The 19,987-nt window shown below is 31.8% G+C and overlaps 1 protein-coding gene across 3 annotated transcripts in view; it reads right to left on the bottom strand.

Moving 5' to 3' along the window:
* Positions 1–6,770: 6,770 nt before the first annotated feature.
* The window catches only part of LOC138695101 (calcyphosin-like protein), a 131,437-nt gene continuing 118,220 nt past the window's right edge, over positions 6,771–19,987 (bottom strand). For all 3 annotated transcript variants that reach the window (XM_069819493.1, XM_069819492.1, XM_069819491.1), the window contains exons 4-5: positions 9,275–9,487; positions 6,771–7,607 (exon numbers count right to left, since the gene is read on the bottom strand). In XM_069819493.1, the coding sequence (XP_069675594.1) occupies positions 7,506–7,607; positions 9,275–9,487 (315 nt within the window). In that variant the 3' untranslated portion in view covers positions 6,771–7,505. The remainder of the gene's footprint in view (positions 7,608–9,274; positions 9,488–19,987) is intronic.

The raw sequence follows: 19,987 nt of genomic DNA, 5'->3' as shown, positions 1-19,987 counted from the left end.
TTGATTAGAACTAATACGATTTTTTCCCCCGGAATAATTTAACATTTTACAGTTTGACGAATATTCTATTCAAGAAGGACATGAAATACTTATATGATTTGGAGTTGGTAAGTATATTGGAGAGTGTTCAGTAACAACTCAAGCTCGTATCTTTCACGGCAAAAGACTGGACAATCATATAATACATGTTTGACATCTTGAGATTCCTCCCCACAAATGCAAGTTGCATCGGCTTTAATATGGAATTTGTCCCTTACTCAATTCTTTAATTCAATTTCAAAATTGAATTAAAGTTTATTTTGTATATTCGGAAAATGTAAACATACAATAGAGAAAAATGAAGTTTATTATACATTGTTGACCTCCATCTTGTGATAAGATGGATAACATTTAGATCATAATATGTATACATTCAAAGCTTGTTGCTGAATTTGTCATGGATTTTTAAATATGTCATTTCGAAACTATTAGCCCATCTTGGCACCAAATTTTGTGCAGATTAGGGTATTGTAGACGAGCTTACGTAGATTAAAATTCATGTTTCGGAAGAAAATTGTAGATTTTGTACTTTACATTGCAAGAAAGTGTCTACTGCATTGTAAATGCACTCATTTCCAACAGTGTTAATGCAGAGAACTTTGTAAAATGTGGAAAACACAAAAAGTTGTTGAAGTTACTCTCAAAAATAGTCTTGTGTAGTGATCCTAACTTGGTAAGCGATGTAAGCTCCTCTCGAATCAAAATGCCAAAATAAATACCTTGAATTTTGTCTTTTTCCCCTACCAAGTAATCAATACAAATTGAGCTATATATCTTTGAGGATACCTTGAAAGAAGCATAAATTGATACGTTCAGAAGGTTGGACGTATCAGTTTCAAAGGTAAAATTATCAGCAGCTAGATATTGTCTAAAAATGGAGCTATCAACAGGCTACATCTACCATTTCGTTCCTCTTTCGTTTTATTTATTATTATTATTTTTTTTTTGCTGTTTCAAATTGTATCTGAGAACTATTATAGAAATCCATGCTTGGCTGATATCATAACTAAACTTGAAAGGAAGGACTCTGCATAAATTGTTAATATCCGAAAGAAAGTCTTAAATCGCATAAACCACGTCGTGTTTGCTCCGAAATCACTCATGCCTGACCCACACGTTGCCAAGTTTCTGCCTTCTGACATTCTGCTACAGTCAACCGTGTCTTAGCTTATTACATTATGTACGTTAGATGTAATATAATTATGACATGAATAAAAATGCACATTCAAATTGTTATTTTTCACTCTAACAACAATGTATCACTAAGCCTCAAGGCATTTACTGTATTGTATCATGGTACTCTTTGTCGATGGAAACCTGTAGTGGTTACAGGAAGAAATTAAATTAAATTATAATATTATCTCCTTTTTATTAATTGTTTATTTATTATTATTCGCGAAATAGTTTTATTTAAATGTCACTCGAGTTGTCGTCTATTTGGATAATTTGACAAGATGAGGAATTCTTGTGATATTATCTACGACAATTTCACATTATGTGAGACACTGCCATGTAATGTTATGTTTTATTTAACGACGCTCGCAACTACAGAGGTTATATCAGCGTCGCCGGATGTGCCAGAATTTTGTCCCGCAGGAGTTCTTTTACATGCCAGTAAATCTACTGACATGAGCCTGTCGCATTTAAGCACACTTAAATGTCATCGACCTGCCCCGGGATCGAACCCGCAACTTTGGGCATAGAAGGCCAGCGCTATACCAACTTGCCAACCAGGTCGACCACTGTCATGTATTATTTTAAGAAAGAATAAATTCTGAAGTTACAGTTCGTATACCCACGAAAAATTAAAAGTAAAGAACTCTTTCTTTCCTTCCTAGGTACTTCGGTCTGTATTTACAACAAGGGAGATTCTTATTTTGGATGGATTATTATAAGATAGGACCCCCGGTCTTTACTTCCTTTCCGGATAAAACCGCACTTAGAATTTTTTTATTTGAAAAATCTATCGTCTTCAGTCGGTTTCAAACCTGCGACTTTTGGATTCAAATGCAGCAAATTAAGTACAAAATTCACATCTAATCCTTATTTTTTCCTCAGACTGAAATAGGCAGATTATGAAAATATTCGACTTCCACTAGTCGCAGGCATAGTGTTTTTTAATTTATGGAACGCAAAACCAATTAGGAATGCAACAAGGACGTTTGGAAACGATTAAAGTATCTCAGTAACTCGAAACACGAAGTGCCTTAAAATCTGCATCACACCAGAATTATTTTCATTGAAATATAAACAAAACGCATTGCTACAGATCCTCTTTAGCTCGCAGACTATTACGTTGCCAGAGATGTAAAATCAGTCTACTCTACAGTATATGTTGGACAGCTTCCGTATAACATACTCATCGTTTCTAAAATCTATATTGTATATATTTTTTTTCAGCTTAGGAACAATAGTAGCTAAAAACCCGCTTAAGTGTCTTCAGGGTTAAATTTTAGGAGGCTACTTCTTCAGTTACAGGGCTTAATGAGAAATATTCGTCTTTTGTTTATAACCAGGATTGACTATATTCTGCCCAACCAAAGGATAAATTGATGTAAACATATTCTTGTGGCCTTGAGATCTCTGAATTGGCAGTGATTCTTTTGTTTGTTGCCATGCCAACAGATATCTTGGTGTTCTGTGATTTACAGTCATTTTATTCTTTCGCTGGACAAAGCGTAGATGAAAATCTAAGAATACTGTAATAGTTTTTCTTAAAACGAAAGCGTTCTTTTTCTATAACGACGTCATCATTTTAACAGCGACAGCTTCAAGTCTATACATTCATGTTGGCAATCCTAAGTTTATTTCGTTATCCGTGAGCTGGGCTTTGAACTTTATCTGCCTTAAGGGGACCAAGATGTTAAAAATTATTAAAGTAGTTTTTTTAGAGTTTTCTGAAGATATATTAACCATTCTATCCCGAACAGAATGAATTACAGGTTGTGAATATTTCGCCATTTTTAAGGTTCGTTTTGCCTTTTAATTGGAGGCCTTCGTAAGAAACTGTTTATTGAAAGATTTCATTACAGGTTTTTTTTTATGAAGTAGATTTTGCAAAAAGAGGACTTCGATAGCTACTGCCCACACTTCTAAACCCTTATTTCCAGCTACTTATGCAGAAAATAGCGGTGATAGGTTTTTTGAATAAGCATTTCTTCTTCTGAAGTGAAAAAACAATAGCATCAGTTATTTTTGATTTAGTGAAGGTTATCACGGCAGTTTTAAGTCAAATTAGGTTTTTAAAATGGTAAACCTAAGTTTTTAACAAGATTATGGTTTTACGCAAAAAAACAACTTTTGTCAAACCCTTCTTTTTATCAAATATTTTTTAACAAAATTTAGAAACATTACTACATGGCATTTCTTTGAAGGACTGTATTTTAGCCAGATTTTCTTTTGTTTATTTTGAACATAAACATAAATATAGTTTAAACACAGAAGTCATATTTCTTTTGTTTACCTTTCATATACATCCATTCGTTAACATATTTCAATAAGTACCGGTACTAACTTTTTGTTGTAAAAGGTAAACAAAAGAAATCTGACGAAGATACAATCTTTGAAAGTATGTATTACTGTGTGCTTTGTTTTTATATGTTGTTAAATATTTTATAAACATAATGATTTGACAAAAATGTTTCAGGCAAAAAAATTCTTTTGTGCTTAAAATCAAAATTTGATTTAAAAAGTTTGGGTTCCCATTTCAAAATACAAGTTAACCTTAAAGTGACCTTTATAACATACACTAAATTAAAAATAACCAATGTCATTACTTCTTCCCATCAAATGAAGAAACGTTTATTCCAATATTTTCTCGAAAATGCGTTGTTTACGAGATAAGCAGCTGGAAAGTTAAAAAGAAACACCCTGTAGGTATGTATTACATTCAAGATGTATTTACTTTCTTGCACTGATTACGACATTCATTAAAAGTTCAAGGTATTTGTTTTAGGATTATGCTAACTGTAAGATGATCCGTGCCCTACTATTGTTTGGAATCATACAACCCCAACCACTCACGAATCCCCTGATATCCATTTAGACTTGGAATAATGTACAATGGTGTAAGGAAGAAGAGTTGTCCACTTGATTAAGTTATATCCACCCAAGTGCCCCTCGTCTGAATTAAAAATGCTGGCGCCTTCACCGTAAACATGTAGACATTTTTTTATACTGACACAGATTTTTTTGCGTACATGCAATTCATAAATCATTTCGTAAGTTTTAAATATATTGGTTCAATACTGTTAGTTATATTTATATCTTATTTAAGTACGAGTACAGTACTTTCTTTATCTAAATTTATGATTTTACCAATTTTATTTATTCATGTTCTGAAAGTATACTGTGTGTTTTTCTGTGTGTACGACATAGACATTTAATATTAGCATAAGAAACCTGTGTATATAGATAATGAAGAAATAACTTAATCAGTGAGCTATGTTTAGAAATTAGCAGGCTTTGACTTAGCAACCATAAATGATGTTCTCTTGTTTTGCAAGTTTTGTCAAAGCCTGCTAATTTATGACCCAATGATTAAGTTATTTCTTCTTCATTATTATTATTATTTTTTTTCTCGCTGTTATTTATACTCGCTTTAACATCGCTGGTCATATCGCGAGTTAATCTTTGGTTGAAATCCGAAGGCCTGTGTACTATTGTTGAGACTGGTTCTATTGTTGTGAACTAGATGGCGACTGTATATGTATTACTGATTTGTTATGAATATGATTTCGGTGATGAATGAATGAGGCCAGTGATTTTCAGGGATATTGTGGCCCGAATTTCCTGGCATTTGCCTTACGATTGAGGAAAAACCCTGAAAAACCTCAACCAGGAAATTGAACCCGACCAGGAATCGAACCCGGGCCCTCTGCGTAAGAGACCAGCATGCTGACCCCTACACCACAGAGGTGGTCTTATTATTTTTTTGTTAAGTTTGTTTATACGCCCTGTGGTCATATCGCGTGTTTAGGATCTTTCAGTTTCCATTTATATTGTATGTCATAGTTTGTGTTCATGTAACTGATTTTTTTTTAGACTTTGATTAATGTTTATGATGTTGGTAATTGAGGCTGTCATGAATCATGGTATGCAAACTTCCAATGCGGCATTTATCTTTGTGACTGAAGGAAACCATGAAAAATTCCAGTCAGATTGGTCAGCCACGGGGTTTGAACACGGGTTCTCCCGAATGCGAGTCTCAAACGTTATTCTCTGAGCCAAATCGCTGGGTAAATTATTGTTATACATAGGCTTCTTATGACAATGTTAAACCTCTTGTCCTACACTTAGAAAAACACACATGTCTGAACATTAATCAGATTATGTTTTGTCCGCTGGTTTGTGATATATATGGCATATAAATGTTTGATTCAGATAGGTACAATTTATTTTTATAAAAGCTTGTAAATCACAGTTTCTAACAACCGGGTCCCCTTAACAAGGGCATAAAATATACTGGCAGTCTGCAGGACGGACATATGCTACGAAAAAATAATTTCTGATTATTCAAGCCGACAAAGAGATTAGTTGAGAATTTAGCGTAAATCTATGATCACCCTGTTACGTCTATAACCTAATAGAATAGCTGAATCTTTAAACTTCTGATTAAGGACCAGTTCCAAGAATAAGCCTACTTAATGGGCTAAACTTCCCTGCACAATACTTCAATTTGGAAGCTCTACTACAAATTCCTTCATTTAATATATCTCAAGCATATTTTGTAACTTTATCAAACTGACAATTAAAAATCTGGTGTTTTGAAATAGAACTTGTAAGAGATGGTGATTTTTTGCAACACTGTCAAATGCGAAATTTCGTTAAAATGCTTTTGTATATTTTCATTTTCTCACAACAAAATAATTTTTATCGGTTTTGAATTCGGAACAAAATTAAAGATGAAGAAAACCGTTATAAATTTGTACATTTCTGTAATATAAATACTAAATAAACTTTTCATCGTGATTTGAAACGAAATGTTACCATTTGGCAATATCGTTTAACCACAACGTTTTCTGTTACGAAAGCTCTCGTTATTTTGCTGTAGGATGAATTTTGTAATGGCCACATCGGGAGAACAATGACATGGAAATCTGCTGCATTCTGTCGTTTAATGATGTCTGATTCGTAGATTTAGTTATCCCAAGTTCATCACTTCCGTAATAAATGGTCTAATGGTCAGAGCTTCTGGCTATAGTTCATGAGGTCCCGGGTTCGATTCCCGGTTAGAGCACAGGAATTTTTCCTTAAAGGGGATTGATTATTCCTGTGTTCGTCCATGGTCTGGAATTTAGGTTAAGTTTAGATTTAAGAGCTCTCCTGACACCACATTATCATAATCATCCTACAATTTCTTCTGTCTTTTAAGTGAAACAATTTTTTTTTACAAAAAATTTATAAAAACTTAAGTGTAAATATACATTAGACTAATCTATTACGAAATTCTATTTTTTTTTTAATCCTTGTTATAAGTTGTCTAATATTCGAAAGGGCTGTTACACATAACTAAATATGACTTTTTTTTAACTATGGACTGTCCTTGAAACATGGACTCTGTAGCTTCTTTCTAATGGTGGTAAATTTAATGTAAATTGTAAAAAAATTATTAATGCTTTTGGGCGAATAATTCATCTGGACCTGCATTTGTGATCCTCAGAAGTCAATCTTTTTACCTTTATAATCAGATTCCTTGATCTTGTTCCCTTCTTATGTAAAATATTTTGAGACACCCGGTAATTAATTTTTTTATTATAATTTTAAATCACATACTATGAATTAAATCATTTGCTATGCACCGAAATAATAAGACGTATATTCATTTCCCACATTATTAACAATAGGTATTTTTTATAATCCAAAAATAGAATGAATAAACCAGCTATAAATGTACTTTTGATCCCACTATAATAGCCAAAATATAGAGTATTTCACGTTAATAAAAAAGCATTGAGCATATATGAGGCTGTTCCATCAAATGACCAGTTGCCATAGAAACGCCTTCCTACCACATAGCTTGTACAATGTATTAGGCAAGGCCCACAAAGTCAATGCTTTTTTCTTAACGTGAAATACTCTATAGGTGTGACTTCGAAAACATAATGGAATATCACAACGTTTTTTTTACTGTTTTTCTGCCTACCTTACATTACTGAAATTAAGTTTTCAATTAATTATCACATTAAAATATGGCCATTTGTCTCTAAAATTACAGAATATAAATTGTTCTACTCCTAAAATAATATATATATTTTTAAATGCTCCAAATATTAAGTGTGGAATTCATAATGCTACAAAATGACCCATTTTACTTTGAGAGTATGCCAAAAATCACCATCTCGAGGAACAGTTTACAGCGGTTTCTGAAGTGCCCCAACAGTCTCTTATACAGACGTGACCAAACGCTAACAGTCACTCCCTTGACACACCAGCACGTGATTCAGAACGCCAGACACGTGCTGCGGTTACAGTTTGTAAGACTGACGCATCATCAGGTCGAAGTACGCGTCGTTGTCGATAGAGGCGCTGATTCCAGCGTAGTAATTGATGAACTCCTCTTCCGTAACCTGGCAACACAAAACAAACAAATCAATACGAACACAGAATAATAAATTCATAATAAATATACCATAATTTACATTGTGGAGCTCTACAGAGCTCGATTATAAGTCATCTTCTGTTTATAATTTTCATAGACGACATCTGTACAATGTGTCTGATTTAAGCCGTTCATTTTTATTTAGGCAGCCCAAATATCAGTCCAGGCATGTGGGAGGTATTTAATTTTTCGCAGGCAGAATCAGGAGTGTGTGTAACGTCCACTGTGAAGCTCATTTGAATAATTTCTAGGGAATCGAACCCCGGACCTTTGTCTGAGCGCGCTAACGCTCTACCGACTGAGCTACCCAGGAACATACCAGACACCGGATCAATTTTTCCCCCTTTATATCCACAGACCCTAAGCGGGCTGACAAGACGTCAGAAACCCAACATTGAGAGCACACAAACTCTGTGTGACTTGAATTGTGGTTTTCTGTTAACGAACAGTGACGTAGCCTATTTTTTTTCTCGTTGTTGGTAACTCTATAGCATCTATTAGATGCTTTATGGTTGTGCTAACAGATGGAGTTACTTGTCAACAATGTGACGCTGAAACGTGTGTTCAGGTGACTGCCCAGCGACAGTCCTGATGTATTTTGTATTTGTGATGATTGGTTAATTTATATTAACACAACACACTCACAATCACACTCACATTCATACAAATTTCCAGACTCTAGACACCCAGGGAATTCTTCTTCTTCAAGAAAAATTCACCGAGCGCGCAGCCCGGGAATCGAACCCGGGACCTCCTGATCTGGAAGCCAGAATGCTGACCAACAGACCTATGTTAACCTATGTTATGCAAATCTAACTTTCAGGTGTGTGAAGCTCATTTGAATAATTTTAAGGGAAAAATTGTTCCGGCCCGGCTATCGAATTTTAATTCTCATGTGATCACTTTATATGTTAAAAATGTGCAGTCAATTTTTTTTAGTAGGTTATTTTACGACGCTTTATCAACATCTTTGGTTATTTAGCGTCTGAATGAGATGAAGGTGATAATGCCGGTGAAATGAGTCCGGGGTCCAGCACCGAAAGTTACCCAGCATTTGCTCATATTGGGTTGAGGGAAAACCCCGGAAAAAACCTCAACCAGGTAACTTGCCCCAACCGGGAATCGAACCAATCGAACCCGGGCCACCTGGTTTCGCGGCCAGACCGTTGACCGTTACTCCACAAGTGTGGACTGTGCAGTCAATATGTTATGTAAATTATTTATTCTCTTTTGGCTTTTCAACGTTTCTTATATTCGCATTTTTCATTGAATAGTGTTATATCGTGTCATTTGCACTTTTTAATACGTAAGTTTTCTCCAATCCCTCAGATTAATTTGTTTTGTTTCATTTGGATTAAATAACGAACACAATAAGAAGGTACTTTTCTAGGCTAGTACTGATACCTTGTAACATTTTACCCAAAATATTACTTATTTACCCAGGTCGAAGTGTGTTTAAATGCGACAGGCTCATGTCAGTAGATTTACTGGCATGTAAAAGAACTCCTGCGGGACAAAATTCCGGCACACCGGCGACGCTGATATAACCTCTGCAGTTACGAGCGTCGTTACATAAACCATAATTTTTAAATCCACTACAGCTTCAATTAAGAATGAATATATAACATATATTACTCTGCCATCTCGGGTGCTTTCGTCCTTCTCGAAGTTGTTGATGAACTTGTTCAGGATCTGCTCCTCCGTCTCTTCGCCGCTCATGTAGCGCGGGTTCATCTTGACGGAGTACACTCCTCTGAGGTCGTCGATCGTAATCACGCCGTCCCCTGTCTTGTCTAGTTTCTTGAACGCCTCGGCTATCACCTTGAGTCGCGAGTTCGACATGGGCGGCTGAAACATTAACACAAAATTAACATTATTATCGACTTGTCAAAATTGATGTTCTTTTACAATAGAGGGGCTATCCAGAAACCATGAATTGATAATTAAAACCTTAAGGGCCATATTCATATACATTCTTAGCGCGGGATTCCAGTGGATGATCAGCGAACTAACGTTTTTCGTATTCATAAACCAGTGTTAGCGATATGATATGATATGAATCCTGTACAAGTAATCAGTCGATAGCCGGGGCTAGTTTAGCACGCTCGTAGCGCGGGCTAGCGAAATGTCTATGCATAGCACCCTAATTCTTTATTTGGAATTACGTTTAAACAAAGGTATTATTCGGAAATCATGGGATGATGATTGCAATTTCTATTCCATATTTAGCTTCAATTTTAGATCACAGATGTTAAATAGCAACAATGAGGTGGTGGTTGTAATTTTAATTGCATATTTAGCTTCGATTTTAGATCACATGTGTTAAATAGAAACAATGAGATGGTGGTTACAATTTTAATTCTATATTTAGCTTCGATTTTAGATCACAGATGTTAAATAGAAACAATGAGATGGTGGTTACAATTTTAATTCTATATTTAGCTTCGATTTTAGATCACAGATGTTAAATAGAAACACTGAGATGGTGGTTACAATTTTAATTCTATATTTAGCTTCGATTTTAGATCACAGATGTTAAATAGAAACAATGAGATGGTGGTTACAATTTTAATTCTATATTTAGCTTCAATTTTAGATCACAGATGTTAAATAGAAACAATGAGATGGTGGTTACAATTTTAATTCTATATTTAGCTTCGATTTTAGATCACAGATGTTAAATAGAAACAATGAGATGGTGGTTACAATTTTAATTCTATATTTAGCTTCGATTTTAGATCACAGATGTTAAATAGAAACAATGAGATGGTGGTTACAATTTTAATTCTATATTTAGCTTCAATTTTATATCACAGATGTTAAATAGAAACAATGAGATGGTGGTTACAATTTTAATTCTATATTTAGCTTCGATTTTAGATCACAGATGTTAAATAGAAACAATGAGATGGTGGTTGTAATTTTAATTCTATATTTAGCTTCGATTTTAGATCACATGTGTTAAATAGAAACAATGAGATGGTGGTTACAATTTTAATTCTATATTTAGCTTCGATTTTAGATCACAGATGTTAAATAGAAACAATGAGATGGTGGTTACAATTTTAATTCTATATTTAGCTTCGATTTTAGATCACAGATGTTAAATAGAAACACTGAGATGGTGGTTACAATTTTAATTCTATATTTAGCTTCGATTTTAGATCACAGATGTTAAATAGAAACAATGAGATGGTGGTTACAATTTTAATTCTATATTTAGCTTCAATTTTAGATCACAGATGTTAAATAGAAACAATGAGATGGTGGTTACAATTTTAATTCTATATTTAGCTTCGATTTTAGATCACAGATGTTAAATAGAAACAATGAGATGGTGGTTACAATTTTAATTCTATATTTAGCTTCGATTTTAGATCACAGATGTTAAATAGAAACAATGAGATGGTGGTTACAATTTTAATTCTATATTTAGCTTCAATTTTATATCACAGATGTTAAATAGAAACAATGAGATGGTGGTTACAATTTTAATTCTATATTTAGCTTCGATTTTAGATCACAGATGTTAAATAGAAACAATGAGATGGTGGTTGTAATTTTAATTATATATTTAGCTTCAATTTTAGATCACAGATGTTAAATAGCAACAATGAGGTGGTGGTTGTAATTTTAATTATAAATTTAGCTTCGATTTTAGATCACAGATGTTAAATAGCAACAATGAGGTGGTGGTTGTAATTTTAATTATATATATTTAGCTTCAATTTTAGATCACAGATGTTAAATAGAAACAATGAGGTGGTGGTTGTAATTTTAATTATATATTTAGCTTCAATTTTAGATCACAGATGTTAAATAGCAACAATGAGGTGGTGGTTGTAATTTTAATTATATATTTAGCTTCAATTTTAGATCACAGATGTTAAATAGCAACAATGAGGTGGTGGTTGTAATTTTAATTATATATTTAGCTTCAATTTTAGATCACAGATGTTAAATAGAAACAATGAGGTGGTGGTTGTAATTTTAATTATATATTTAGCTTCAATTTTAGATCACAGATGTTAAATAGAAACAATGAGGTGGTGGTTGTAATTTTAATTATATATTTAGCTTCAATTTTAGATCACAGATGTTAAATAGAAACAATGAGATGGTGGTTGCAATTTTAATTCTATATTTAGCTTCGATTTTAGATCACAGATGTTAAATAGAAACAATGAGATGGTGGTTACAATTTTAATTCTATATTTAGCTTCGACTTTAGATCACAGATGTTAAATAGAAACAATGAGATGGTGGTTACAATTTTAATTCTATATTTAGCTTCAATTTTAGATCACAGATGTTAAATAGAAACAATGAGATGGTGGTTACAATTTTAATTCTATATTTAGCTTCGAATTTAGATCACAGATGTTAAATAGAAACAATGAGATGGTGGTTACAATTTAAATTCTATATTTAGCTTCAATTTTAGATCACAGATGTTAAATAGAAACAATGAGATGGTGGTTACAATTTTAATTCTATATTTAGCTTCGATTTTAGATCACAGATGTTAAATAGAAACAATGAGATGGTGGTTACAATTTTAATTCTATATTTAGCTTCGATTTTAGATCACAGATGTTAAATAGAAACAATGAGATGGTAGTTGCAATTTTAATTCTATATTTAGCTTCAAATTTTAGATCACAGATGTTAAATAGAAACAATGAGATGGTGGTTACAATTTTAATTCTATATTTAGCTTCAATTTTAGATCACAGATGTTAAATAGCAACAATGAGGTGGTGGTTGTAATTTTAATTATATATATTTAGCTTCAATTTTAGATCACAGATGTTAAATAGCAACAATGAGGTGGTGGTTGTAATTTTAATTATATATTTAGCTTCAATTTTAGATCACAGATGTTAAATAGCAACAATGAGGTGGTGGTTGTAATTTTAATTATATATATTTAGCTTCAATTTTAGATCACAGATGTTAAATAGCAACAATGAGGTGGTGGTTGTAATTTTAATTATATATTTAGCTTCAATTTTAGATCACAGATGTTAAATAGCAACAATGAGGTGGTGGTTGTAATTTTAATTATATATTTAGCTTCAATTTTAGATCACAGATGTTAAATAGAAACAATGAGGTGGTGGTTGTAATTTTAATTATATATTTAGCTTCAATTTTAGATCACAAATGTTAAATAGAAACAATGAGGTGGTGGTTGTAATTTTAATTCTATATTTAGCTTCAATTTTAGATCACAGATGTTAAATAGAAACAATGAGATGGTGGTTGCAATTTTAATTCTATATTTAGCTTCAATTTTAGATCACAGATGTTAAATAGAAACAATGAGATGGTGGTTACAATTTTAATTCTATATTTAGCTTCGATTTTAGATCACAGATGTTAAATAGAAACAATGAGATGGTGGTTACAATTTTAATTCTATATTTAGCTTCAATTTTAGATCACAGATGTTAAATAGAAACAATGAGATGGTGGTTACAATTTTAATTCTATATTTAGCTTCGATTTTAGATCACAGATGTTAAATAGAAACAATGAGATGGTGGTTACAATTTAAATTCTATATTTAGCTTCGATTTTAGATCACAGATGTTAAATAGAAACAATGAGATGGTGGTTACAATTTTAATTCTATATTTAGCTTCAATTTTAGATCACAGATGTTAAATAGAAACAATGAGATGGTGGTTACAATTTTAATTCTATATTTAGCTTCGATTTTAGATCACAGATGTTAAATAGAAACAATGAGATGGTGGTTGTAATTTTAATTATATATTTAGCTTCAATTTTAGATCACAGATGTTAAATAGCAACAATGAGGTGGTGGTTGTAATTTTAATTATATATTTAGCTTCGATTTTAGATCACAGATGTTAAATAGCAACAATGAGGTGGTGGTTGTAATTTTAATTATATATATTTAGCTTCAATTTTAGATCACAGATGTTAAATAGAAACAATGAGGTGGTGGTTGTAATTTTAATTATATATATTTAGCTTCAATTTTAGATCACAGATGTTAAATAGCAACAATGAGGTGGTGGTTGTAATTTTAATTATATATTTAGCTTCAATTTTAGATCACAGATGTTAAATAGCAACAATGAGGTGGTGGTTGCAATTTTAATTATATATTTAGCTTCAATTTTAGATCACAGATGTTAAATAGAAACAATGAGGTGGTGGTTGTAATTTTAATTATATATTTAGCTTCAATTTTAGATCACAGATGTTAAATAGAAACAATGAGGTGGTGGTTGTAATTTTAATTATATATTTAGCTTCAATTTTAGATCACAGATGTTAAATAGAAACAATGAGATGGTGGTTGCAATTTTAATTCTATATTTAGCTTCGATTTTAGATCACAGATGTTAAATAGAAACAATGAGATGGTGGTTACAATTTTAATTCTATATTTAGCTTCGACTTTAGATCACAGATGTTAAATAGAAACAATGAGATGGTGGTTACAATTTTAATTCTATATTTAGCTTCAATTTTAGATCACAGATGTTAAATAGAAACAATGAGATGGTGGTTACAATTTTAATTCTATATTTAGCTTCGATTTTAGATCACAGATGTTAAATAGAAACAATGAGATGGTGGTTACAATTTAAATTCTATATTTAGCTTCAATTTTAGATCACAGATGTTAAATAGAAACAATGAGATGGTGGTTACAATTTTAATTCTATATTTAGCTTCGATTTTAGATCACAGATGTTAAATAGAAACAATGAGATGGTGGTTACAATTTTAATTCTATATTTAGCTTCGATTTTAGATCACAGATGTTAAATAGAAACAATGAGATGGTAGTTGCAATTTTAATTCTATATTTAGCTTCAAATTTTAGATCACAGATGTTAAATAGAAACAATGAGATGGTGGTTACAATTTTAATTCTATATTTAGCTTCAATTTTAGATCACAGATGTTAAATAGCAACAATGAGGTGGTGGTTGTAATTTTAATTATATATATTTGGCTTCAATTTTAGATCACAGATGTTAAATAGCAACAATGAGGTGGTGGTTGTAATTTTAATTATATATTTAGCTTCAATTTTAGATCACAGATGTTAAATAGCAACAATGAGGTGGTGGTTGTAATTTTAATTATATATATTTAGCTTCAATTTTAGATCACAGATGTTAAATAGCAACAATGAGGTGGTGGTTGTAATTTTAATTATATATTTAGCTTCAATTTTAGATCACAGATGTTAAATAGCAACAATGAGGTGGTGGTTGTAATTTTAATTATATATTTAGCTTCAATTTTAGATCACAGATGTTAAATAGAAACAATGAGGTGGTGGTTGTAATTTTAATTATATATTTAGCTTCAATTTTAGATCACAAATGTTAAATAGAAACAATGAGGTGGTGGTTGTAATTTTAATTCTATATTTAGCTTCAATTTTAGATCACAGATGTTAAATAGAAACAATGAGATGGTGGTTGCAATTTTAATTCTATATTTAGCTTCGATTTTAGATCACAGATGTTAAATAGAAACAATGAGATGGTGGTTACAATTTTAATTCTATATTTAGCTTCGATTTTAGATCACAGATGTTAAATAGAAACAATGAGATGGTGGTTACAATTTTAATTCTATATTTAGCTTCAATTTTAGATCACAGATGTTAAATAGAAACAATGAGATGGTGGTTACAATTTTAATTCTATATTTAGCTTCGATTTTAGATCACAGATGTTAAATAGAAACAATGAGATGGTGGTTACAATTTAAATTCTATATTTAGCTTCAATTTTAGATCACAGATGTTAAATAGAAACAATGAGATGGTGGTTACAATTTTAATTCTATATTTAGCTTCGATTTTAGATCACAGATGTTAAATAGAAACAATGAGATGGTGGTTACAATTTAAATTCTATATTTAGCTTCGATTTTAGATCACAGATGTTAAATAGAAACAATGAGATGGAGTTGCAATTTTAATTCTATATTTAGCTTCAAATTTTAGATCACAGATGTTAAATAGAAACAATGAGATGGTGGTTACAATTTTAATTCTATATTTAGCTTCAATTTTAGATCACAGATGTTAAATAGAAACAATGAGATGGTGGTTACAATTTTAATTCTATATTTAGCTTCAATTTTAGATCACAGATGTTAAATAGAAACAATGAGATGGTGGTTGCAATTTTAATTCTATATTTAGCTTCGATTTTAGATCACAGATGTTAAATAGAAACAATGAGATGGTGGTTACAATTTTAATTCCATATTTAGCTTCAATTTTAGATCACAGATATTAAATAGAAACAATGAGATTGTGGTTACAATTTTAATTCCATATTTAGCTTCAATTTTAGATCACAGATGTTAAATAGAAACAATGAGATGGTGGTTACAATTTTAATTCTATATTTAGCTTCAATTTTAGATCACAGATGTTAAATAGAAACAATGAGATGGTGGTTGCAATTTTAATTCTATATTTAGCTTCGATTTTAGATCACAGATGTTAAATAGAAACAATGAGATGATGGTTACAATTTTAATTATATATTTAGCTTCAATTTTAGATCACAGATGTTAAATAGAAACAATGAGATGGTGGTTACAATTTAAATTCTATATTTAGCTTCAATTTTAGATCACAGATGTTAAATAGAAACAATGAGATGGTGGTTACAATTTTAATTCTATATTTAGCTTCGATTTTAGATCACAGATGTTAAATAGAAGCAATGAGATGGTAGTTGCAATTTTAATTCTATATTTAGCTTCAAATTTTAGATCACAGATGTTAAATAGAAACAATGAGATGGTGGTTACAATTTTAATTCTATATTTAGCTTTAATTTTAGATCACAGATGTTAAATAGAAACAATGAGATGGTGGTTACAATTTTAATTCTATATTTAGCTTCGATTTTAGATCACAGATGTTAAATAGAAACAATGAGATGGTGGTTACAATTTTAATTCTATATTTAGCTTCAATTTTAGATCACAGATGTTAAATAGAAACAATGAGGTAGTGGTTGTAATTTTAATTGCATATTTAGCTTCGATTTTAGATCACAGATGTTAAATAGAAACAATGAGATGGTGGTTACAATTTTAATTCTATATTTAGCTTCAAATTTAGATCACAGATGTTAAATAGAAACAATGAGATGGTGGTTACAATTTTAATTCCATATTTAGCTTCGATTTTAGATCACAGATGTAAAATAGAAACAATGAGATGGTGGTTGCAATTTTAATTCTATATTTAGCTTCAATTTTAGATCACAGATGTTAAATAGAAACAATGAGATGTTGGTTGCAATTTTAATTCTATATTTAGCTTCAATTTTAGATCACAGATGTTAAATAGAAACAATGAGATGGTGGTTGCAATTTTAATTCCATATTTAGCTTCGATTTTAGATCACAGATGTTAAATAGAAACAATGAGGTAAGAGAGGTTTTCGAGGCACCATAAGGTAAACTTTACAGTTTTATTTCCTTGTTTAGTCCCATTTTTAAATTACAGATATTATCCAGAAACCATGAGATGGTAGTTGAAAATTTAATTAATTATTTAGTTGCAATTTTAAGTTCCAGGAATGAAGTGGTGGGTGCAGTTTCCTATTCTTTTTTAGAACCACTTTGAAGTTAACGGATCATGAGTTAATGATTTCAGTTTAAATTCTTTATTTAGTTTTATCTTTGAGCGCATGAGGTGGTAATTGCGATTTCAGTTTTTTTAGTACAGAACTTTTAAACCAAAGAGTTTGTCTTAGTAAGCATGGTAATAGTAATTTTCCAATAGTCAATATACAATGTAATAGAATATGATTTTTATTATAAAGAGTTCAGAGTCAATGAGAATGTGATTGCATGGAGACTATGGAATGGTGATTTCAATTTAAATTCCTTATTTAGCATAAACTAAAAACGTTATTCAAATACCGTGAGATGATGATAGTAATTTCAATCCTTTGGTTAGCATACCACTTTTAAACGAAATAGTGATAACCGTTGTAATTTCAGGCGTTTAATTAACGCCTCTTTCACCGTGTTCGTGGTGTCGAAGACCTTCAGGTTGTACTTGTAGTTGTAATTCTGTAAATGACATCCTTTTAAAACTGTGAAGGGTACCCGGAGACGGATAGATGAAAAGGGTAGGCTAATTATAAACTTTTATTAGACACAACTCTTAAACTGAAAGGAGCATTCGAAGGCAATGAAATGACAATAATATTGTATTTGTATTTATTTAACGACAGTTTTAAACTGAATAGACAACGATGAGATGATAAATATAGGCCTGTCATTCTTTAACGTTTCTTGTCTAAGTAAAGATTATGTTCCTGATTATTATTAGTTGTTGTAGCTTATATTAAAGATATTTTATTAATTTGTCCTACAGAATATAATGGCAGTTGACACTAGACATATACGTCAAAATATATGCCTAACTTGGAGTCAGGCCAAAAGGGAAACATTGAAGGACGAAGGTTCGGTCCGGTGCTGTGGATTGAATTCGGCGTAGCTCAGTGGTCAGAGCGCTTGGTACGTAGAACCAAGGACACGGGTTCGATCTCCGGTGCCGGAGCGAATTTTTCTCCTCAAATATTAATTGTCAATATTACAGATATTATTCTGTAGGACAAATTAATAAAATATCTTTAATATTCTCATAGCTAGCAGTGCATATTTCTGTACAGATTACTGTGCACGTAACTGCGGAATCCCCGCCAAACAAGTCACTCAACTGAGTGCGCTCCTAATATAATGGCAGTTGACATTGGACATATACGTCAACATATATGCCTAACTTGGAGTCAGGCCACAAAGGGAAACATTGAAGGAGGAAGGTTCGGTCCGGTGCTGTGGATTGAATTCGGCGTAGCTCAGTGGTCAGAGCGCTTGGTACGTAGAAGCAAGGACCCGGGTTCGATCCCCGGCGCCGGAGCGAATTTTTCTCCTCAAATGTTAATTGTTGTAGTTTAGTCAACTGTCCGAAGACAGGTTTGAACCTCAAAAGTAACACCAATAAGCCATCACTCATGAGGCAGCTAGGCCAGGAGATAATGGGTTAGGGTGGCCAGTTCCTTTCCCTCTCCAATGCATACATCGCCGATTAGTTACACATTCCACTAATCAGACTTCAGATGCATACAAACAATTGTTCTTCCTGTGACATATCGTCAAGTGAGATGTACTGCCTGATAATAGATACACATATCAGCCAGAACCTCAATCAGAGGTATTTTTGTTAGATATTACAATAATTATGTTGTAAATAGCGTTCCTTCTTTAACGTGTCATTTCAGTATAGTAATTACAGCCAATAACTCCAACACATTCCAATCTTCAGCAAAGGAAATTCTCTTCAAAATATGTGACTGGTTCTCAGTCAATAAATTAGTATTAAATTGTAACAAAACTAACATAATTCAATTTAAATCATGTCTAAATTCAACGTCGCAAATTTCTACCGCAATATTTAATAATAGATCCCTATTAGAAACAACAACAACCAAATTTCTTGTCTCAAAAATCGATAATGTGTTAAATTGGAAAAATCATATTAAAGAAATTACCCCCAAACTAAATTCAGCTTGTTTTGCTATTAGATCTATGCAAAAGATAGTGAATATCAATACCTTAAAAACAATATACTTTGCATACTTCCACTCGGTAATGAGTTTTGGAATAATATTCTGGGGAAATTCCACAGATAGTAACAGTATATTTCTATTACAAAAAAGAGCAATTAGAATAATAGTAGGGGCCAAATTTAGGGAATCGTGTAGGACTATTTTAAAAAAACTACAAATAATGCCCATGGCTTGTCAGTATATCTTTTCATTAATAATCTTCCTCGTATGTAATCGTGAAAACTTTGTAACTAATTCAACAGTTCATAGCATAAATACACGTCAAAAAATGACTTTCATACTCCATCGGCAAGTCTATCGTGCTATCAAAAAGGAGTGCGTTATATGGCAGTAAAAATTTTTAATAGCCTCCCTAACGATATAAAAAATGAAACTCAAAAAGCATAAGATTATTTAGGGCCAAATTAAAGAAGTACCCAATTTCTCACGCCTTCTATTCTGTAGGTGAATTCATGACATTCAATAACATTTCATGAAAATGATACTAAAACTTTGTGTTGTACTAGTAGACTATATTGCAAATCTCGTCTGTATATATTTCATCTAGACTGTGACTATAAATTAAGATTTTATAATAGTATTAAGTTTTTTGACTTGTCCATATTCTAGCTGTAAGCATGTATGAATACCATGGAATGTTAATAAATACAATACAATACAATCAATACAGTGATTATCA

The sequence above is a fragment of the Periplaneta americana genome, chromosome 2, assembly GCF_040183065.1.
Source record: "Periplaneta americana isolate PAMFEO1 chromosome 2, P.americana_PAMFEO1_priV1, whole genome shotgun sequence".
Lineage (NCBI taxonomy): Eukaryota > Metazoa > Arthropoda > Insecta > Blattodea > Blattidae > Periplaneta > Periplaneta americana.
This window is presented reverse-complemented; position numbering and strand designations above follow the sequence as displayed.